The sequence below is a fragment of the Egretta garzetta genome, unplaced genomic scaffold (assembly GCF_000687185.1).
Source record: "Egretta garzetta isolate BGI_Z169 unplaced genomic scaffold, ASM68718v1 scaffold397, whole genome shotgun sequence".
NCBI classification, from domain to species: domain Eukaryota; kingdom Metazoa; phylum Chordata; class Aves; order Pelecaniformes; family Ardeidae; genus Egretta; species Egretta garzetta.
The window spans coordinates 78,778-102,666 of record NW_009260493.1 but is presented as its reverse complement, the minus strand read 5'-3'; the positions used below and the strand labels follow the sequence as shown (position 1 = coordinate 102,666).

General features: G+C 38.5%; 1 protein-coding gene across 1 annotated transcript in view; it reads left to right on the top strand.

Annotated features, from left to right (window-relative positions):
* Positions 1 to 23,594, top strand: part of SYNE1 (spectrin repeat containing nuclear envelope protein 1) — a 304,520-nt gene extending 280,926 nt beyond the window's left edge. The window contains 14 exon segments of the mRNA XM_035899865.1: positions 1,837 to 2,019; positions 2,450 to 2,587; positions 3,297 to 3,488; positions 4,366 to 4,699; positions 5,543 to 5,611; positions 7,602 to 7,744; positions 8,562 to 8,688; positions 9,820 to 10,031; positions 11,547 to 11,747; positions 12,091 to 12,219; positions 12,514 to 12,726; positions 13,718 to 13,810; positions 15,650 to 15,708; positions 22,516 to 23,594. Of these exon segments, the coding sequence (XP_035755758.1) occupies positions 1,837 to 2,019; positions 2,450 to 2,587; positions 3,297 to 3,488; positions 4,366 to 4,699; positions 5,543 to 5,611; positions 7,602 to 7,744; positions 8,562 to 8,688; positions 9,820 to 10,031; positions 11,547 to 11,747; positions 12,091 to 12,219; positions 12,514 to 12,726; positions 13,718 to 13,810; positions 15,650 to 15,708; positions 22,516 to 22,756 (2,334 nt within the window). The 3' untranslated portion in view covers positions 22,757 to 23,594.
* Positions 23,595 to 23,889: the final 295 nt, after the last annotated feature.

Genomic DNA, 23,889 nt, shown 5'->3' with positions numbered 1-23,889 from the left:
TGGTGTTCAAATTCAGCAGAATTCAGCAACTTCGCTGTGAAGTCAGTATAAAGTCAGCCACATATACATACTAACTGAAGCGGGTTTCTGCTTTGACTAGATAATTTTTTTTCTGATTTTATTTTCCCGTCCATATCTGCAGTTGATTTAAAAAAAAAAAAAAAAAAAAAAAAAAAAGAGCGCAGCAGACCATGTAAGCACCTGAGCACAAGGGTTAGAGATGGCTCTCACTGACTTCATTGTACAAAATCAAAGAGTAGTTTATGGAGAAGTGAAAAGAAGTTACAGGAAGGAATGCAGCAGATGAATTCTTATGTAGCTGAGCTGAAAAAATGGAAGACAAATACACAGCTGTTCTTTTGCCGGACAAGGCTTGGTAACAGGTGAAGCAACAACTGCACACTTTTAGATTTCATGATCCTAGTTAACACAGTCAGATGTGTGCCTCTGATACGAGAATTGCCTCCTTGTGCAATTTGAAGTGAATTCAGTTCTACTGAGTGTTTCACTCGAGTTTCAAGCCCATTTGCTCCTTGTTGGTTGTCCCCTACCCAATTTGATGGCCATTAAATGAAGGGAGTATTTGTATTCAAAGGGATCTATAGACTTTGATCTTTTTTTCTTTTTTCAAACCAGCTTCTTTGCTTTTGTCTCTGGTATTACAGCAGAAATGTGCTTATTTCATTTTTAGCGTTGACTGGTACAATATGAAGAGTATATATTGTTTATGTAGAAATCTCATGTGTTAGCTCATTTTAATGAAAATTTCTGTACAGAAGTATATTGCCTATCACACTTACCCAGTCCTTAGTAAGGGTGGTGTCTAGTTTTGGGAGAGATTGGTTATTTGCATTGTGAGGAATATCAAAAAGCAAGTTCGTAGAACTACAGTGGGCCAAAACCTACTTGTATTCAAGAAAGCTGGTGTAGTCTATGTTTTTAAGTCTTCCTTTGATTGACTGCTTTTCTGTTTCTGTGACAACATAAAAACTAGTATTTTTTTTTAAAATGATTCATCTTTTTTTTTTTTTTTTTTTTTTTTTTGAAGGGATTAATTCAGTCAGCTCCTTACAAGGTGGTTTCTCCAACTTGCTTTGTGATTGCTAGTCACAACATGAAACTCATGGGCTAAGTCACCTACTGTTTCTGCTCTCCAGCTGGGTGACTGAGGCTTTTGCAACAGTAGAGGAAGCACTGAAAGTGCACAGTGCAGACATTTGCCCAGGAATAAGTTGGTACAGATTTTCATGAAATATTCTTTCCATGAAAATTTTAAGACAAAACTTACTTGTGTACCAGTATACTGAAGATAAAGAGATGAATCCTTCAGTGTCATCTTTCACTATTTTTGGTAAAACTCAGAATAAACAATTGCTCAAAACTTTGCAATGTTTGCGCTTCAGCAAATTCAGTACATGTAAGAAAATCTAATGACGCCGCAGGAATCTTGGGTTTCTGTTCATTTAAAAAAAAAAAAAGTTTCATATTCATCGTTTGTGTTTCTGTTCTCAAATACAAAGGGGTATAGTTGAGTAGAAAGGGCAATCTATTTTTTTTGTGCTGATTTTGCCATTATAATGGGTATTCATGTTGCAATTTCTCACTCAGTGAATTATGTCATTTTTGTAAACTTTTGTTCTTTTTTTGCTCGTTTTAATCAGAAGGCAGCCTCTCAATACAACAGCCCTCAGGAGATGTCTGCATTCGTAGCAAAATCTATCAGCTAACACAGGTCAGAGTGTAGAAGTAGGGTCAAAATAAAGGCAGAGACTTACATATGCATCCTGATTTCAGTAATTAAAAATCTGATGGTGTCTTTTGTTCATATTGCTTTAGGCCTTCCAGAGACAAGTGCATGAATGTCTGACTCAGCTGGAACTGATCAATAAACAGTATCGCCGCCTGGCCCGGGAGAACCGCACTGACTCTGACTGCAGCCTCAAGCAGATGGTTCATGAGGGGAACCAGAGATGGGACAACTTACAAAAGCGAGTTACCTCCATCCTGCGCAGGCTAAAAGTATTTTTCCAGTTTTAAGCCCTTCAGTTTCACTATTATTCTTATGTATCGGGGTACTCCAGAAACTTCCAGTTTAATGCATTTGGACAGTGTTTTTGAGGGGATTTGTACCTTTGGAAAAGGAATGCAGCTTATCAGTTCACTTTGTCTGAGGTAACCAAAGCATGAAGTCTGTACAGAAATGCTTGGTGACCTCAAACACCACCTCCTTCACAAAAGATAACTTTCATGTGTCAGCTAATTGAAGCTCTTGATGACACTACTGAAAAGGGAGCCTTAGAAAGCATGTAGGAAATGAAAGAAGAGAGTGTACTGAGTTTAGGTTAGGATTGAAGGGCATGAAAGCCGTTTCTTCAGAAAACCGCTATTGCTGGGGTTTTTGGGTTGTTTGGTCACTTCATGCCACCCCATTTTCTACCCCTCCCCCCAGCATTTTATTGGCCAGCGTGAGGAGTTTGAGACAGCACGTGATAGCATCCTGGTATGGCTAACAGAGATGGACCTGCAGCTGACCAACATTGAGCATTTCTCAGAGTGTGATGTCCAAGCAAAGATAAAACAACTTAAGGTAAAGAATGATTGAATGGTAATAGGGGGAGGGATGAAATAAGGGATAAAAATATTGATGGTGGGAAAGGAATTTAAGAAACATTATGCAAAAATACAGCCCTTACTTGCAGGCTGACTTCAGTCTCATAAGTTATGGGCTCTGTCAGGTTTCAATACGTACTTTTCAGACAGAGTGGAGTGGAAGATCTTTGCACTGTGAAAAATTATCAAAAATACCAAGGGTGACAGTCTCCATTCCCTGATCAAAAGAATAAATGATGATAAAAATTGTTAATGTCAAGTCTCCATTATACTGACACCTAAGGATTACTACATTTGTCAACTATTTCTGCATCAGAAAAATCATTGTCTGGAGAGAAAAATGCCAACTGTCATGCTATCCAAAATTCCAGTGTGCTAGCTTTAGCATCTGTGTTCATTCTAGACATTTGGTCATGGGCATGGCTTGTTTAGAGAAGAGCTTTCTTTCCAAACACAACAAGTGAGGAATTAGATGGTAAACCATGAAGTATCACTGTTTTTGGCTAGAAAGACTGTGGAATGCTAAATTTAATCGCTTATTGTTGCTCATGCCAGAATATTTGGAATGATCCCTGTTCGTTACCCACACCATTCTTGCTGAAAAACCCTAAGACTTGCATCCTTAATAACTTAGGTTGTTGTAACGTTGATCTCATTGATAAAGCATGGCCTTTTCTTTTATGCAGGCTTTCCAGCAAGAGATTTCACTGAACAACAACAAAATTGAGCAGATAATTGTGCAGGGTGAGCAACTCATTGAGAAAAGTGAGCCCATAGATGCAGCTGTCATTGAAGAAGAACTAGATGAGCTGCATCGTTACTGTCAAGAGGTCTTCGGCCGCGTCGAACGCTATCACAAGAAACTCATTCGCCTTCCTGTGTGTATAATTACATACATACTTATTTGGTTTGTTGCCATTTTGTAAGTGCGAGAATGAGGGGAGAGAACGATGTTGAAATGAACTAACATGAATCTTCTGTAACTTTCCAAAAATCCTGTGGTTTAATTTTTTTATAACCCTGACCATTTGCCTCCCTTCATTATATGCTTATTTATGTCCTGTTCAGAGAGCAAACTCACCAGGTCTGGAATTTTTGTAAATCGTCATGAAAATCTATGCAAATTGGAGATTTATAAAACTTTATTAATGGGGGTAGCAGTGTGGTGCTGGTAATAAGAACATCTCCCTGCTCTGTCAGATAGTTTCACTGGCAGCTTGTTGAGTTCTGGTTTGTTTAAAGAAACAATGGTAAAATTATTCTCCCCATCAGAAGAGACAGAAAATTGTCTCCAGAACTGAACACGTAACTGAGTAAGTGAGAGCAAACTGATTTTTAGTACCTCAAGTCTTACTGAAGGAAGGAAAAAACCCCAGGTTTTTCAAAATATAAAAGAATATAATGAGAGCAGTGGTCACGATAAAGGTGACTTATGCTTCCTATGACTTGATTCCAGAATTTGCTTTAACTTGATGTCTGCATTACAGTGTATCCATAACAAATCTGGAGACATTTGCTTGATGTGAGACTTGGTGGTGCCTTAAGTAATTAAAGTGAGCTGGCATTACTAACTTTTTTGTTGCTTTAGGTTTTTAGTGCGCCTTCAAATAATGAAGGGGAAGTGCAAAAGAATGCAAAATGGAAACCCCATCAGTGTGACTGTTGTCTGATGCTACTTAATTTCATTGACCCAGGCTGATCATGCAGTGCCCCTGCATGTTTCATTGATCTGTTCTGTTTGCATTATGCTTCTAGCTGACAGATGACGAACATGACCTCTCTGACAGGGAGGTGGATCTGGATGAATCAGCAGATCTCTCTGACATACACTGGCATGACAAATCTGCGGACAGCGTTCTCTCCCCACACCCTTCTTCCAACATTTCGCTGCCTCTTTCCCAGCCGGTGAGAAGCGAACGATCAGGGCGAGATACCCCTGCGAGCGTGGACTCCATTCCCCTGGAGTGGGATCATGACTACGACCTTAGCAGAGACCTGGAGACAGCCGTTTCACGGGAACTGCACTCTGAGGAAGAAGACGGAGGGCAAGAGAAGGATTTCTACCTGAGAGGAGCAACTGGTATAGCAGGTATGGTGGCAGTTTGTGTCCCCTGTTCTCTCCTAGTAAAAAGAAGCAAACATTGCATGTGTGATTGCTTGGCCAAGATGCTCATGGAAATGTATTTTAGATAGCCCCTGAAGGTTTTAAATAGCTTTCCCTAAGTGACCCCAGTGGTCTTCTGGCCTTAGACACAGAGATGGAGATTCCTGGATGACTACAGCCTTAGAAAATTGCAAAGGCATATATGATGTGACAGGGAATTGGCTGTGTCTCTATGCTTGCGGCCTGCCAGATGGGATATGTTGTCTGTAACAGCAATGCGTCATAAGTTATTCTGACTAGGAGAAACTACACTGGATATGGCAAGAAGTGCAGAACAAACTGATGAAGAAATGCTGTGGGAGAGATCTGCAGACAAAATCACCAAGTTATTAAGAAAATCTTAACTCAGTCCTTACCCAGGCAAGACTCCAGCAACTGAGTGTTTATCCCAAGGTGGGATCTTGGGTCTTGCTCTCCAGTGAAGTTGGAAATCCTTTCTAAGTGTGTGTGCTTTGCGTAATAACTCTTAATGAGTGAAAGTGCCCAAATGCAGCCAACTGTGGGGGAAGACATGCTGGTATATTATACTCTGATCTTGTGGCTGTCTTTTGCTTTCCAGTTCATTGCTCTGAAAAAGGGTCAGGTTTGCCTGGGTATTGAGACTTTGTAGCAGGCTCCCTGTGTTTCTGTCTTCATCCTTTTCCCTTCTCCAGCAAGGATGTTTGCTACTGGAACTGTTTATATATTCCATCCCATGAAAAGGACTCCTGCTGTGAGAAGACAGCCATTGCTGAGCTGTCAATTTAGACTGTGCTTTTATTTTTTCAGATGTAGAGATCCCTGAAACTCTTGAGGCCTATGTAACACTCACAGAAAACGCACTCAAAAATACCTCTGGTAGGCATCAAAACAGACTAAGCATAACCAGATGCAAATACCACAGTGCGCAAGCATAACTTCTTTCTCTTCTCTTAGCCTCTGCTATACTTTTTACAACTTACAAGATAAATATTTCTTACATGGCAGCATTGGCATGTTAATGTAGAAGTATCCTGCTTTACTACTGTGCTTAAAGGTAGTATTAGGTGCATGGATGAAACAATGATGCTTGAAGTGTTGGCCCCCCCACCTCAGCTAACTAGACTGAACCGATCAGTGGGTTACTCTGATTGGTCTTCGTCCTCTGAAGTCCCTCAACAGAGCTTAATACTTTGCTATGTCTCTGAGAGAAGAGTGGTTTCTACAAAGATTAAGGCAGAAGGAAAAGATACAGAGCAAAACCTAATTGTTTGGTTTTGCACTTATTTTTTTATACACAGCCACAGCTTGGATTATTACTTAGATATAAACTTTTAGGTTATTTGTCGTTTCATGCGATAACAATGCCAAGGTGAGCTACAGTAGTCCAATGTCTTTAACTTAGTCTTCAGCATTGGAAGATGATTTTTTTTTTCACATTGCATTTTTACACAAGATTAAACCTACTGTTTCATTTGTTAGATGACCCTCTTGGAGGGATTAGATGTACCTACAAATACCTTCTCTCGTGGTTTCACAGTTTTCCTCTTTTGAAATGATGGCTTCATTGCAAATTTGAAATAGCAAACACTTAAAATCTCAGCATCTATGACACAGACCTCAGGTTCACTGTCCTTTTCTATTTTTTCACCAAATTAATTCAATAATATTAAGATTGATTAAGAGTATAAAGACTAGAAGTACATACAGAAAAATGTGTGTAGTTTTCTGACCTATGAAAATTTTGAAAGTAGTGAGGGAAAAGCAATATTGAGCACTTTTTTCTGTCCATTTGGGGTGAGGCAGTGTTTTGTATGAAAAAAGATTAACTATCCAAGAGGCTCCATTTTCTGTAATTAGGTGGACAGAAGGCTCCCCTTCTCTATGCATGTTTTTAATTGTGTCTTTATGAATAAATTTAAACTGTCTTTGTAAACAGATGAAATCAGGCACAATGATAGAATATGGATAAGAGGGATCTCATGTGGTCTTCTAGGCTGCAGCATGCGTCAGATTAGAATTGGCTGTAGCTAATTCATATCACAGAATTTAGCTGACGTCTATAAGGAAAATACAAGTTAGACTTCCTTCAAACGTGTTGGTATGAGGTCCAAACATTCTGGATGAATAATACCATGTTGCAGAGATGTTAAGCATAATTTTTGTCAAATGCCTAATTGGAAATATACTCTAAATTTTGCTGCTTAATGTGGTTGCCTAAATCAGTCATGGACTACTTGCTATGGGCCTTCAAGATGTCCAGTCATCTATGGACCCTGAGGATATAATTATAACAGTATTGCTTAGTGTTTGTATACTGCATTTAATCTTAAAAATTGTATACAAACAGGATCCTTTCATGTAGATTGAAATTCCACTATTTTTTAGTGAAGTAATACAAAGAGAAATGAAGATAAATCAAATTTAAACCCAGATTTGGATCAGGAGTTTGGGATACAAGTTTTTATTTGAAAGTGTTTGTGAAAGGGAGCAAGGCGTTCTCCAAAATCAGTGAGGTTAGAGCACACTTTGCCAAGGTCTTTCCCCTTCAGAGAAGTGAGGAATTCTCTGAGGGAAAAAGTGACTTCAGAATAGTTCGCAAGCCTGCTTCAAACTGTGGACTCTTTGATAGTATGCTTATGGCGAGCATGTTCATTGGTATAGTCATCTGTCCTCTGAAGGTCTCTAATATCCTCTAATGGAGCTAGTTATCAGTTTGCTTTGATGTACCACTCATACTGCTGCAATCACATTTCACCTTTACTGTCTAATGTCGATGGTATTCCTGATATTTATTCTGCTTGGGCAAAAGATAAAAAAAAGCTTTGGGAAAACTTGGGTGACAGTAACTTTTTTGGTTTTGGTACAGGAGAACCTGGTGCCCTTGAAGCACATATCCGACAGCTGGACAAGGCCTTAGACACCAGTCGTTTCCAAATACAGCAAACAGAAAACATCATCCGCAGCAAAACACCTACAGGACCAGAGCTGGATTCCACTTACAAAGGATATGTGCGTGTATTTTAGAAACAAGTCGAATAAGAACTCCAAGCATAGATTCCCTATTGAAAGAAATATAGCTGTTTCAACAAAGAAACTGCTGCTTCGCAGACTTACTCACTCGTATGGTTGCTGCCCTTAACCACATGCAATCGTTGTTTGTGTTGTTACTGTGTTTACAATAGCATAAGATTACATGAACATGACTCTTAGGAATTTATTTTCCTATTACCTTTTTGCAGATGTCCAAAAGTACTTTCTCACTTGTTTTCTTTCTTTCTCCTTGTTTAAAATTCCTCTGCTTTTAAAAGCAGGTTTTATAGCTTCATGCAAAGTATTCATCTGCATCATGTAAACAAGGTTGCATATATGGAATCTGTGATTAAAAAGCTTTCTTGGAGAGGTTTGCTGGAAGAAAAATCTCTCTCTAAATCATTCAAATAATTTTATTACTGTCAGGATTGAAAGATTAGCTGCTTGGATGCATAGTAATATTTCCACAATTATATTTATTTTCTTTATCACATCTTCTAGTGTCTTTGCCATAGTGTCTTAACATTTAGAACAGTTGGCACCTAAAGTCATCCAGCATGATTTGGCACAGTGTCACTGAGTTATTTCTATTTAGTCTGAACATATGCTTTAAGCCTTTATTGTCTCCATACTTCTTTGATAGTACCAAGACAGATTGTTAAAGTAATAGATTTTTATCTTCACACTTAGACCTACTTTTGGAAAATTTTGGAAGTTGCATTGTAATTTGCATTTTCCATGCAATTAGTTCTGTACAGTGCATACTGAGATGGGATTTTTTTGTTTGTTAACACAGATGAAGCTACTCAGTGAGTGCAGTGGAAGCATAGACTCGGTAAAAAGGCTTGGATATAAACTGAAGGAGGAAGAAGAAAAATTATCTGGATTTATTAACCTGAACAGTACTGAAACACAAACAGCTGGTAAGTAACAATTAGGTCTTTGACAGAAAGCAATTATGAAAAGTAGCAAACATGCAAAGTTTTTCTGAATAAACACATTCGGTATTACTTACTGACATATATATTTACAGGACTGCATCTTGTTACTGTATTCTGTATAACATCTCTTATTAGGAATAAGTATTCCTTGTATATGCCCTATAAAAAGATCAGGCATACATTTTAAGAACGTCTTCATGCCATGAGACATAACCCTAAGGCTTTCAGGAAGTCCCTGTGGATGCAATGCATTTTTGTTGAATGTTTTCTGACGAAAAAAGTTTGCTAGTATTGCTGTACGAAACATGTAAGTCAGTATTCATTTCTTCTAATAATAGCTTCCACTTCTAATATTATCTGTCTACAGTACAGAAATTTATATTCACCTGGTAGAAGTATTCACCTGACTGGTTTTAAGCATCAATGTAGAACAGGAGGTATTGCATTGTAAAAACATGGATTTGTTCCAGAGACTATAAAGGCAATGTATCCATTCTCCGCTTGACAAGATATGCTGCCCTTGCAGTCTATTTTATTTTGATTTTTTTTTTAATTTTAAGTTGATGGAATGATACAACTTGTCCTTCTGCCATAGCGTTTCAAGATAACTAACAAGAAGAAATGGCCCCTAATTTATTTATTTTTAGTGCAGGTATTTAACCAATGCATCAGCAGTAGCTTAGACAAATGCAGAAAGGTGTGAGTATTAAATTGCGATAGATACAAATACCAATGAAAATAATAATAAACATGTGGCTAGTTAGACGTACTCAGATTCGTTGTCTGCTTTGCATTTATGCTAATTTATGATGTCTTTATGCCAGAATAACCTGTTTTAGAAACCTGCATGTATTAACTTAATTCTGTTCATAGAAGTCTGACAAGAGGAAGTGGTAAAATTGCCTGCTGCCTGGAATCATCCATATTCTTCATTCTTTCTCTCCAACATCATGTTCTTCAATCTAACTTAGATTGCAGTGTGGTATTTTGTGGGTTACAGCTTTTGGGGTTTATGGAGCATTTTTTTGTCCTGCACAGGATTCAACTGATGCAATTGCGTGTGTGGCTAGTGGGTTTTTTTGCTTTTGTTGAATTTGGTGTTTATCATTCCAGGTGTAATTGACCGATGGGAATTAATCCAGGCTCAAGCTCTAAGCAAGGAGCTGAGGATGAAGCAGAACCTTCAGCAATGGCAGCAGTTTAACTCTGACCTTAATAGCATTTGGTCTTGGTTGGGAGAAACTGAAGAGGAACTGGAGAAGCTCCGCCGCCTTGATCTCAGCACTGACATACAAACTATTGAGCTCAGAATTAAAAAACTGAAAGTGAGTTATATTTCTCTCTTCCATGAGTTGCCTTGTAAACAGATCTGAGTGCAACAGGTATGTTGAAGAGGTTGCTAATAGCTGTGGCTCGTTTGCTCCACTCGGCTACTGCTGACAACTGAATTAACTGGAAAAGTGATTTTATGAATCACCTTTTGGCAGCAAAATATGCCACTGGCATTTACTGTATAATCCAAATGAATTTTTGAAATAGTAATTCTGTGGCGATTCTGTAATTCCTGAATGTACAGATAATGCCTGATGTCAGCCAAGGTGATGAAAGAGGAAAAAAAATAAAAAAAAGAAAAGAAAAAAGTTAAATCAAATCTCTTCTAGTCAAACTGGTAACAAAATAGCTACTACAAAAGAAATGCCTCACTGGGACATATTACTTTCTGTGGAGGAAGGACAGAGTGCCCAAAGGGGTTGTAGCCTACCCACTGCTGTCACCAGTACAATATAGGAAAAATTTGGTTTAACTTTGCAACAATCCTGTTTCTTCTGTCATCTCAGATGGATCAGGATCTGAATGCTGCCTTTGTGATCTCACCTGGGTATTTTACAGCTCTAAAGATCTGCAAATGTGCGGGTCCACAACTTCATATTCAGTTACTAGCATCTTATAAGCTTGGGCACAAAAATGTGCGAGCCAATGTCAAAATGCACTGTGCTCCATGCTAGGAATGAGGTGGACAGATAGTAAAGACTGTTTCCGGCAGTGATCCATCTCTAAAGCGTATTAATGCTGATCTTCACTGGAATCCAAATATAGCTGCCATAAGTAATACAAAGGTCACTGTGACATGGGACTTTTAAGTAAATACTGTAAAGTAGGTGGGAAAGGGGGCATTTCATAAGAATCCTGTTCTTATCTCAGCCACTCTTGGAAAGCCCATTAGTGCCCTCCAAACCAAAAGAGGTGGGGTTTCCTTTGTGGCTTCCAATGTAAACAAATCAGAGGGTTTATACATGTCCTGCTTCTATAAATTGGAGTAAGTTGTTTATATTCTTTGTATGTTTTCTTTTCCCTCAGTAAAAGCTTTTATTTTAAAATACCATTGACAGCAGTTTCCACTTGGTTGTTGGTTTTTATGTTTATCAGCAAAACTGAGAAGTGAGGGCAAAAGTTTTATTGTGAGCTAAAGTACAATTGTCCTACATCTCTTTAAATTTTGTTGGACCTGCTCTGTCTTTAAAATATCTGAAACATGAGCCAGTTCTTTAAAATTCAACCATGACTTCAGACTTTTAAGACTTTACAAGTTTAATTGGCTTGTTCTAGTTTATGCTCACAGTAAAATTTTAGTGGATGTTAAAGAGTGAACATTTGCAGAGTGAGCACAGGAATCTCATATCCAGAGTAAAGAGACTGTTACAGTAGTGTACCATTCTGCAGTTGCTGATGGCAAATCACTGCATTCTTGCGGCGCTTTCTCTACTTGGTTCTTCTGAAAGTCACCTGTTTTACTGGTTTGCATCCTTTCTTCCCCCGCCCCACTTTGTCTTATCATCAAGGAGCTGCAGAAAGCAATTGATAACCGCAAAGCGATCATCTTATCCATCAATCTGTGCAGCTCAGAGTTCACTCAGTCTGACAGCGAAGAGAGCAAGAAGCTTCAAGAGCGCCTGTCTCAGATGAATGTGCGCTGGGACCATGTATGCAATATGATCGAAGAGTGGCGCTGCTCATTGCAGGATGCATTAATGCAGTGCCAGGTCTGTATTGCGCTTACTTTAAACTGTCAGCATCTCACACATCAAAAATGTAAACCATATTGTTATCCGGTGTGCTCATTATCCAGTCTGAAACTTGTCCATACAAGCCAAAATACAGCTTTGGTATGTGTTTTCTGAAAGATGCACCTGCACTACCTGAAGCATACGTTTCCAGCCCAAGATTTTTCTAAATTTGGCAACTCTGGAATAGTATTCTGATATACTATTCTACACTTCCTTGCAAGTTATTTAGCCAGTAAGACCTATTATAGGATACACTAAAAACCTGAATTTGACTAGAATTTATTGCTAAGCTAATAAAAGCATCACTAATCACTTGCAGGATTTCCATGAAATGAGCCATGGTTTGCTGCTTTGGTTAGAGAATATTGACAGAAGAAAAAATGAGATTGTGCCCATCAATCCAAACCTGGACTCAGAAACACTGCAGGATCATCACAGACTTCTCCTGGTAGGGCTATAATCACCCCTTTCTCTCCCAAAATGCCTGATGAGAAAAACACCTAATCAGATTTATCTTTCTCTTGAGGATTAGTATTGTACATTGCATGCTAGCAACTGCTAGGCTGCTGTCTATCTTCCTGGCAGATAAGAATTTTTTATTGCTTCTCTTTTCTTTCCATTTCCTTAATTTCAAATGTCCAGTTATGTGAGTTCTAGCTTTTTTCCTTTTTTTTTTTTTTTTTTTTTTTTTTTTTTTTTTTTAAATTCCGTTAAAAAAACCTGGTGCTTGCCTTGGCAACAGCAAATCAGACGAGAACTGCTGGAGTCTCAGTTGAAGGTGGCGTCACTGCAAGATATGTCCTGCCAATTGCTAGTCAATGCTGAAGGCAAGGATTGTCTTGAAGCCAAAGAAAAGGTGCATGTCATTGGAAACAGACTGAAGCTCCTCTTGAAAGAGGTCACACGTCATATTAAAGACCTAGAGAAGATTCTAGACATTTCAAGTAGTCAGCTGGTAAGTCATGTCTTTTTATTCCTTGCTGTTTGTTGGGCACACGTTTCCCACTGTTTTGACTGTCTTTCTCTGGTCAGTGCTGTTGGCTGCACTGTTTCTGTTGTTTGCAATACTTATCAAGATAGCACATGCGTAATCTCGAATATCATAAAGTAATCTTACACTTCATAATGTAAACATCTCTTTTGTGATATGGTGGGGTTTTTTAATACAGTAATTTTTTGCTGTTTGGTATAGCAATAAGTATTGAACATCTTGGTTTGTTTATCCTGCCATTACTGATTCAGTCAACTGGCAAAGTATACGAGATAATTATTCTAGTTGCAGTACTGAAAATTATAGTGTGTCAGTTGTCACTGGAAAGGAAGATAATGCTCACTCTGCCAAAGAGGAAAAAAAAGTATAAAATAAATTCTGTAATCAGCTAGCAAATCTCTCATAGTGCCTTCTGAGCTTTAAGCTGTACTCCAAATCTTCTCAAATTATCATGCGTCTCAGGATATTTGAGAGGAAGTTATGCATACCTCTTCGGCAGCAATGGCAGGTATAAAGTAAAGATTTCAAGATTCTCCTTTAGTTAACTTTTTTTAAAGTCCTGGAGTAACAGAGTGCATAAGGCATGAGAACTCAGCTCTTCTCTCCTTCTAGTGAATTTCTGCCTCTTTAAGTAAAATCTTGGTGGTACCAACCTCTTCTTGTGATTAAAGGCCAATAAAGAGCAACTGTTTTTTCCCCTGTATTCACTCTGGTGGAAAATGTGTCACCTGAAGCAATTAAGTTTTAACTACCTGTTTGCTTTTCTTTTCCTTCAGGGCTAGCAGAGAAAACATGTAATGCCTTAGTCTTACAGAATTTGATAACAAAATTTAACTGCTTTATTTTATTTGCTTTGGAAATAACTGCTGGGATTTCACTCAGGACGTTTTTTTTAGTTTGCTTACCTGAACAGCTAGTTGCTGTATTTCTCAGCTCCATTCCTTCTGAACTTTAGGAATTGTCCTCATGGTCTTCTGCTGATGAATTAGACACATCGGGCTCAGTGAGTCCTGTATCTGGAAGAAGTACTCCAAGCAGACAGAGAACGGTAATTTCGTGTCATGTATTTTCTGCCACCTCCTGGGTGGTTGATCTAGATGTCTACAGTAGCTCTAGCCAGCTGGAAGGCCCCCCTTCTCACTTGATAGGAAAGGAAATGGCATAAACCAAGAACAAAACACAGCTGCTTTCCCCAACCCTGCTGCATATCCCATTCTGCATGAAATCAGAAGTGGTAAATACTGTCTAAAACCAGGGCTGTCAGTGTGGTTGGTTTACCATGGTATGGCATGTCGTGTCTCTTGTATTTTGCTCTAGTGATGGCAACACCCCAAAGTCTGGTCTTGTCTGGTATAATCAGTCCTCCATTTCTGTTTGGCCTTCTCTTCAGAGCTGCTTCATCGAGAATCTCAATAAGGTTTTTTTGCCATTTCTGATGAAGGTTGCAGATGGTCTTATTGAGACTTTGGATGAATGGCTAAGTAGAGCTGAAGGGCATAAAACCTTATTCAAAATAGCTAGTTGCACAGGACCCAATCAATGCTATGATGGCAACAGTGGAGTTGTCGATTTACATCGCTGGCACAAAATTCAAGAAATATAGCAATACATGCCTAGTACTTAACACTTCCATACTCTGAGCCCAAAATGGAACTGCAATTATTTTGTCTTCTGCTGCAATTCTATTGGTTGATTACTTTGCTTTTTTCCTTAGTTCTTAAAACAATCAAGTTGGTTTTGGTTTTTTTGTTTTGGTTTCTTTTTTCCCATTTGCACTTTTTGTAAAGCCTCTGAGTTCTGTCCTGATAAATTTTATGGCTCTTGAAATTGATTTTATTTATTTTTTTTTACATTCACTAGTTTCCATTTAGATGCTAGTATGAGAATGTAAAGGAATACTGGCTTTTCAAAAGGAGAAGGAATATAAACCTTAACATTTTATTTCAGAAGTCAATGCTTTTATCTTTGAAATTTAAACTTAAAAAATTAATAAATTGCTGATATCACAGATTTAGCTGGAGGATGCCTGACCATTACAGGAAATGGAGAAGGATTTTACCATAAAATCTTTGTCTAAAGAGTATGTAGAATTATAATAGGTTTCATCTTAACATTTTAATAAGAATTTGCCTCTCTCTAATGTGTTAGTTTTTATGTACGTGACTATTTTTTTTTATTTTTGTCCATAACATACAGCAAAGTTGTATAATGCTTTGGGGTCTGTTTTTCAAACTTCTGGTTTTTGCACCCACAATTTTGGAGACTGAAGTGATGTTATTTAGAATTTCTGTGCCAAATACACTGATGCTACATAAATTAATACTAGTACCAAAAATACAATCAGAATTATAATCATCTAACTGCATTAAATATTCCAGCAAATAGTTGTGAGTGCAGGAGTGCACCTACAGTTATTTGGCCTTCAAAATTGTGGGGGAGGTGGGGATGGAGACTAAGCCAGGCTCGTCAAAGGAGGCCCTTGGACCTTTTTTCCTTGAGAATGTCAAGAATTTTGCCGCGTTTGCATCTTGCAATATCTATATTTGCCCATATTCAACTCAATAAATTTTTTTTCTATTTTGTATTACAAATTATTTGAGCTAAATTTCTAGTGTTTCTTTTTAAATCCAGAGCAACTGTTGATAAACATAATGACTGAACTGTTTTTTTCAAGTTCACTGTGTATGTTCCAATCATTTCCATACTCAGCTAGGCACAAAGAAAAGCCAGTTTCCTTGGTTCATGGGTATTGATCACTTCATTTGATTTATTTTTTTTGGTTTTATGTTTCTTTTGCTGCACTTTTAATTTAGTTTCATCAGTAGCTTGTCTTTATTTGCCTGGACTGAACATTCTTCTTTCTTTACCCCCTGTTCATTGCAAACAGCCACGGGGCAAATGTAGTCTCTCACAGCCTGGACCCTCTGTCAGCAGTCCACATAGCAGGTACCTTATTCTCCTGGTTTCCGCACTCTGTTCTAGAACCCCAAGAGGATGATGGAAATTGGCCGTGATTCCTCTCTGTCCACACCGACTCCATCAGGTGGCCAGGACTTAAATAAGTGAAAACTTCCCTTTTGTTAATAGTTTGACAAAAGGGGCTCTCAATTACTTCAAATTCTTTGTAGTAATCAACATTTATTTTTCACATGCCTGATCAGAGTGAGTGTGCATTTACACTCGCGATATTTAATGATTATTTTATTTTGGCATGATTTAACAGAAATACCAGTAGGTTCATGGCAAACACTTTTTATCATCCTCTTTAACTCTAGATATTAAATTAAGGCAGGTAATAGGCCAATACCATATTTTAGAATTCACAAAACCCACAGATCTGGATGAGACATACTAACATCCTTTTCTTTCTTTCTTTCTTTTTTTTTTTTCCCCCCTGAAATGTTTTGTTCAGTTTGTGGGTTTTCAGTATTTAAGACTCAAAATTAAAAGTCAGAATTTGAGTGGTTTGAGACTTGGGGCCACTTTCTCTCCCCTCTTAAGACGACTGCAGTATAACGTGCTAACATTGCCATGACTCTGCTAAGTGCTTGCATCCATGTATTGCTCTGGGAGCAGCACTGCCCCATCTCTGTCTGCCCAGTAGAGAGCAGGCTTGCAGCTACAGCTTTTTGCTTTCCACCTTGTCTCCAGCAACCTGTCATCTCTGCAGCTAACAGTGCTTCTGCATTCTTTGTTGTTGTCAGTGTGATGTGTGTACCTTCACTCTTTCACTGATCAGTTCACTAGCCTCTAGAGTTATGAAGTTAAGGAAAAAAAAAAGTAAATGAGCAGGCCAACGCGTATAAAGAGGACGTCTTTTGCTATTTCAGCATCTTATGTGTTGCAACACCTAAAATAATCAGAGAGTGTGATGAAAATATATTTGTTCTTCTAGTTAAGTCCCAAATCTCATTTATTCTCTATATATTGAAACTTAACTAGTTCATTTTTAAAATAACTCCATTTAAAGCAAAAGATTTGATATTGGAAAGAAGGCAACACTAGATTTAATACAATGATTGAGCAATAACCAAGCAGACAAAAAATACCTTAAGAGTATTATTTTTTTCATGAGTAAAATCAAGGCTTTATTCAGCAAAATTATTCTCAAATATAAATGAAATAAAGAATAAAACTACTTACCGTGTAGATATTTTCAGAAACACTTCTCAAAAAACCAGTTTGCTTTATATGTGTAGTTAGTGACTGTGAGTAAAGTGGCACAGTTGCGAAACCACCTAGGAGAGCAGATAGAACAGGTAGAGTATCTTCCACCGCTTCCACTGGCACTAAGAAGTTGCCTTACTTTTAGGGAGATTTTTTTTTTTTCTTTGAAACATAAAGAAACCACATAGAAAATAGGTGACGTGTACACTTCATTTTCTGTCTGATGGGAAACGAGAACTAATTTTTCCAACTCCAGCCTGCTATGAAGCTTGGCATTTTGTTTCTTCGAGGGAGTGGGAAAAGGGAGGGGTGGGGCTTTACTCCGCAGCCATTAACAGCTAGGAGGAAAAGAGGATGTTTTCGGCAGATCAGCACGCTTGCGCTAGCAACATTGTACTCAAAAAAACACATTGTGTGTGCTCTTCTGCTCTCCTGAATAGCCAGACCACTCTGCCAACCTTTTGAGAAGGTCTCTGGTTGTAGGTGCGAGCCGCTGGCTCAAAGAGCAGCTAAGCAGTGCTTTGCAGCTTTGAGATCAACCTCTCTTCTAGCAGTGGCATTGGTGCGGCACCTTTCAGATCAAGTCTTTCCAGCACTGTTTATTAACACATCTTGTAGCAGTACAACACAATGTTCAATTTGTCATTCAGACAAGCATGGAATACAAATGAGTCACTGCTGAATAGGAAACTTAATCAAATGCGCAAGCCAGACAGGTTGTGGTTGATGTATAATGTGGTTTTAACTGATAAAGCGGTACAAGCTGTCACTGTGTTCTTTAATATTTTGACATGCCTCTGATCAGAGTACTTTGTGTTTGATCTTGCACTGGATCAGCAAACCCTGTTAGAGTTTAGTATACAGGAGAACTAAAGTCAATTTTAGGTTTATCACATAGAAGGTTGTGAAGGAAAGTTCATTAAAAAATTAGAGGGGCCATGTTTTGTGTATAACAAGTGTGAGATCACTTTGCCTTCCCCCTGATCACAGCAAAAAGACGAGCATACATAGTGTGATGCTAAGCAAGGTACAAGCTTGTACTAGACGTTACATTGTGGATTTAACTAAAGGCTCACTCGAGAAGTGTTAGTAATTGTGTGCTAAGTGGGAAAAGCAAATCCAAGAAGCAACTCCTCTTTCTTCATCGGTTTAATAGAGCTGTCATAAATGCACACCTGGATCTGTGCCTGTGGATTTTTTTTTAAGTGATTAAGATGTTAAAAAGATTAAAATAGTGGTTCAGTTTGCTCAGGGTTGTTTACATTGTCTCTCTTGAGCGGCTGTATTTAAGCCTTGGTGCCACAGTGCCAACCTCCGTTTCCTGCTCTCCCCAAGCCTCCCCAAATGACTGGTGGATCTTTAAAGGTCACTTGCTGTTCCTGGAGCAGACCAGGCCAGAGCACTCTCTGTGCCTCTGGCCACAAAATGGCAGTTGTTGCCACACAGTAGCTCAAATGTGAGGTTTGGGCTTGGATTATCATGGTTGTTCTCCCAGTTATCCATCGCTCTCTCACTTGGAGCTTGTTACTTAAACTTCATATTTAACTGCCTTTGAAATGAACGTACTCATCTTCTTTACAGGGTAAGCCAAACCTGAGGCTGGGGTGATGTGATGCTGAGAGCTAGGGAGAGAACTGAGGTCAGAATGCAGCCAAACAAGGTCACTCCTAGAGATTCTCTTAGGCTACCAAGAGGAGTTGTTGCCTGTTCTTGTCAGCAGAGTATCACACCTTCTCCTTCATAACTCTAGCAACCTCCATCTTAAAAAGTTAGAATCAGTGGGGGGAAAAAAAGTCTATTAGAAGGTCATTATCAAATTTAATTTCTCTGATTGTCTGCCAGTACAATGATTTCCACTTTGAATATATCGATGGTTAGATGTAGTAATTTGGTTTTGCGGCAACATTATCCCTTCCTTTAACAATTTTTACCCTTTGTTCTGTCTGTTCTGCACTGTTTTTTAGAGGGTAATTTTAGTACTGCTCGGGCTTTACGTTGGTAAGCTCAGCTCTTTATTTTCTTCATAGGAGAAATGCTCAAATTTTTTTACTCCTTTAAGCTTGTGTAAGTTTGAATTAATCTATCAGATTTTAACCAAAATGCTACTGAATGCTCCAGGTAAGATCTGACTAGTGCCTTACAGAACATCATTAAAACAACCACTTTTCTCTTCTGGAAATCTTGAACTGAAATGTATTTTAAATTTTTTTTGTCCTTTGTCACAGCTATTCCCAAGCCACATCATTGGTTTGTGGCTATCCTAGATTCTCTTCATTATCTTCAGAGTGTGAACTTCCAAATTTATAGCAGAGGTTTTTATTGCTATCTTACGTACTGTAATCTTAAACCCCTTGAGATACTTCTTAAACCTATTGGATTCACCCACCTTTTTCTGTGCAAGAAGCCAATCCTGTTTTGTATTTGCAAAAAATTCCAACTTCTGTCATCATACAGATGAAATTTGCTGTTCTTCTATTTTGTGCCATAGTCATTTCATAAAGATATTAAATCAAGACTCATCCTTGATTAACTCCAGTAATTACATCCTACTAGCCCAGCAGTGCCTCTTTCAATGTAAACCTGTTGTCTGCATTCCATTAGTCACTTCCCAATTGAATTCACAATTTATTCCTATCAGCTTCGCTTGAATGATAGATTCTTCTGTCATAATCTTTCAGATGTTTACTGCAATACAGATAGATTACTTCAACCATATTTTCCTTGAAAAAAAAAAATCGGTCATCTTTAAAAGAAGGTACTCGTCTGAGCTGAAATTAAATTTCACTTAGCCCATCCGATCTATAGCCTGGTAAATTACCTTCTCCTCTCTTGAAATGCTTAGGAAAGAGTTCCAATTTCACCGACATTATGAAATCTCAAAGTCAGGGTAACTATTGCTTGCACTTCTTCGGTTAATTTATGAGATTTCTTGACATGGGGAAGCTTACTGCTGGCCAGGTCTGCAGCTGTGCCTCCCCATTTTATCAAGTTAGTAGGAATTGTGTATGGAGCATGTAGCAGACGGCCTTACTTCCTTCCCTCCTCAAACAGGGGCCAGTCTGACAAACCATGGAGCAGAGGAGAGACAGCTAGAGATGCAAGAAATTACTTTTTTCTCCAAAGCAGCATACAGTACTTCAGCTTTTCCTTCTACAGGACGAAGTAGGAGTTCTGGCCCTTATGAATAGTGAACCTTTTTTATTAACAATGTACATTTATTAACCATCTCTCCTTACCAAATCCATTAAACACTCTAAGCTGAGCCGTTCCATTTTTCAGCCAATTATGTAGATTACAGGAGCATACCTGCAATAAACACAGGCAGTACAGCACTCGAACTTTTTAGAACTCCCCCTCTGCAGATGTTTTCGTAATGTTTCATTATTTGCTTGTTTAATTGTTTCCATGCAGTATTAGAAACTATCCTTCAACACTACTTCACTGCAGAAAAAGTGTTTTGAAAAATTTTGCCATGAACCATTTTAATTTTTGAAAGAAAGTTTAGGTTTCTTGTTGAGATCAGCCATGCAGTTTACACATACCACTCTTCTTCTATTTTTTTTTTTTTTTTTTTGGTGAAACACAAAGCAAAAAGAGATGGATTGTGCTACTAAAGCCACAGGAAAAGAAAAATTAGATGCTAACTTTACCTGTTCCCTTTTGAGTCTGCTTTTTGGAAACGCCCCTTCTGTGTTGCCCCAGAGTAACTCTGAGTCAGTGAAGAAAATTCAGACTTTGCTCATTATCAAAGAGTAGTTACCAACTGCAGAAATGTGGCCACCTTCGGTTAGGATTAACAACATGTGTACAATGAGAGCCTTGTAAATAGCTAGACTGTGCAATCAAATGCTTGGAAGGTAATTAAGCACTCCTTGTTCCCTTTGTTCCTACCTCAGTCCATTAACTTTCTGTCTTGGCATTCTCAGACAGTAGAAGTCCTGATCTAATTGAACTTTAATATGGAATGCTCTGATGCTGTTAAATGTGCCATATCCTTTCAATATGTTCTTTATAATACGTGATCTTACGTTATGCGATAAGCAGCTTTCCATCCGGGCTACAATAATGTGGAATCGAACAACATGCTATCTGAGGTTTTGATCATCGCTCCTTCCTGGGATATTTAGGTCAAGTTAATCATTTAGCATACCTGAGTGTTTATGTACCTGTTGGTCATCTAAACTTTACCAAATCTTACTGGCTTTCTTGAAGCCTTCATAGTGGGATGGTACACATAAATGAACAAGACAATAAAAATAATCTCAAGCATAGAAAGAATTCTTTTCTGAACATATGGGAAGGGGACCCTTGCCAGGCCTGGAACAGTTTTGAAGATGATACTTCAGTTTTTGCATGCTTTCTCACACAGATTCAGTTTTTTATCTGGGAGGACAGGATCAAAAGGACAAGGGGAAGGCAAGGAGACAGTAAGGAACCATTACCCCTGCTTGCTTTACTGGGGAGCATTTGACTTCAGCCACCTTCAAGTTGAAACTAAATCCGTCCTTATGAGCATTTTTCTCTCTTAAACCCTAGCAAACTATAGATTTTCTGGGGCTTCATAATCATAGCAGCCACACAGATGTTTTATAACAACATGTGTAAGACAAAATTCATGATCTAATGTTTTAATGGAAAAGTTCTTGAAGCAAATTATTTGAAGGCTCTAAGTTCTTCCATTTTGGCTAGTGCTAAAATACAATACTTTCCCATGATATTTAATTAGCACACTGAGACCATCAGATTTTAACTTGCATAATCACTCTTTTCAGTCATCCACTTATCTCAAAACCTGTCATCCGTACATTAGAGCTCTGACAGTTTCAGTCAAAAAGGAAAATGTGAAATCTATATCTTATCCTTCATTAAAAAATAGATGGGATTTTTTTGTGCTTAATTTGAAGTGTCCCTTTGGAAACGTTTGTGTTAGGTCTTGCCTCTCCCATAGACTTGTGATAGATTTGTGCCATTTCAAATCAGATCCACAGACACAAGGGAGAAAATCACACAGAAGGTGATGGTGTCAAGTCAGTTAAGCAAATAGGGTTTAACTGCTGATTCAGTGCAAGAGTCAAAATACAATGTACTTTGTAGAAAATGGGTCCCCGTTGCCTGCATAATGGTGTATTCATTAATTTAAGATTGAAGTAACTGAAGCTTAATGCATTATACCCTTGTGGATACTGTATACAGAAATGTGTGTAGAAACTTCTGCAAACCAAATGCAACTGCCATTTTAAACAAGAAGGCTTCCTTTTTAGACAGTGTGCATTGAACACGTGACAGGTATGGCCCACCTTTCATTTCCCCTTCTCTAGAGCACAGTGCTTGACGTGGAGAGTTTTCCCCATAGCTGACGAAGGGGCTGTGGGGTCACATTTTATTGTGATCATTTGGTGGTCTAGAAATACAAGGTCTCTTAAGATTGTTAGGGAAATAGCATGTTCTGTGAAAAATACCTCTGCAGTTGTCAGTCAAAGTCTGTACAAATTGTGAACCAGCCATCAGGGAAGGCTGAGTGCCCAAGGGCAACCTCCGCCACAGTAATATTTTAGTGTATTCACCTGTCCGTCCTCTTTTTCTCAGGTCCACAAGAGGTGGCTCAGGTTCCTCCCCTTCTGAGGCCGGGCCAGCATGGCGGCGCCCGTCCTTCTTCCTCAGAGTCCTCAGAGCTGCTCTGCCACTTCAGCTTCTCTTGCTGCTCCTGATCGGGCTGGCTTGCCTGGTGCCAATGACCGAGGAGGACTACAGCTGTACTATGGCCAACAACTTTGCCCGCTCTTTCCACCCCATGCTAAAATACATGAATGGTCCACCTCCGTTATGAAGGAGACCCGTGAGGCAGCAGGTGACCTTGCTGGAGCGCTAGCTGGGAGGCAGGATGGTTTTAAGGGGTGACAAGATTCGGTGCGGCAGCTTTACCTACCTGCTGTAGCCACCGCTGTGTCCATATCATTCTCTGCTGGCACTCAGCTAGTAACACATCAGTGTATCAGTATCAAACTGCACAACGTATTACCTGAGTAGCATTGTTTCTATACTCGCATCCCAGGTACTAGGGAGGATGTGACATGTGTGAGGGAAATGTCCTTCTGTCCAGCATTCTGGATCTTTTAGCCACTTTATATCCAGGTCATTGCCCTGTACTATGCATAGCCAAGGACTCGATACTGTAGATCCTTTCCTGTGTGCTGCTCTAAATGAGCCATTAGCCAGTCTTTGTTAACTACCCTCTCAGTATCTACAGTATACAAAATAACCAATGCTAAAGAAATTTTAGAGCATTTGTAACATACAGTTTTAAAGGATCTTGTATGGCAATGTATTATTCCCCGTGGTTTCTGTTTCGGGCATGGTGTTCAGACTTTTGCTTTGGATGCACAAGGTGTAAATCTGAGAAGCACTTTTTTAAGGTTTAAAAAAATGGATGTAATAAATAAGATCGTAAAAGGTTTTATGAGGAAAAATGTTGAATGTCAAGTTTAAAAACAAAGAACATATTTATGTATGTACAGTTTGCTAAGCCAAGTTTTGTTTGTATTGATTTCTTTGCATTTATTATAGATACCATAAAATATTTTGTCTACGTGCTTTTTAATGACACATATGGAAACCTCTAAGTTTAGAATGAGATATGTATGGTATAAAAAAATTAGAAGACGTACATATGCTGCACTTCTAAAAAGAATTAAAAAATGCTGTAACAAAATAACGGTATTAGGTATATGTTTGAATGAGACAATCTGGAAAACTTGACAAATGGTAAAATACATGCAAAAGTATCACATTAGAAATTGTGATAATATTGAAAGCTGTCCATATTTTGAATTAATGATTGGTCATTTTTTTTTTTTTCTCAAGCTGCTTCTTGACATTCATTCTCCCCCATGTGTTGTTTCTGTGTGTGTAAGTATGCATTCCTGTGCAACCTTTGGCAATCAAGGTTGTACCAGTCCACAC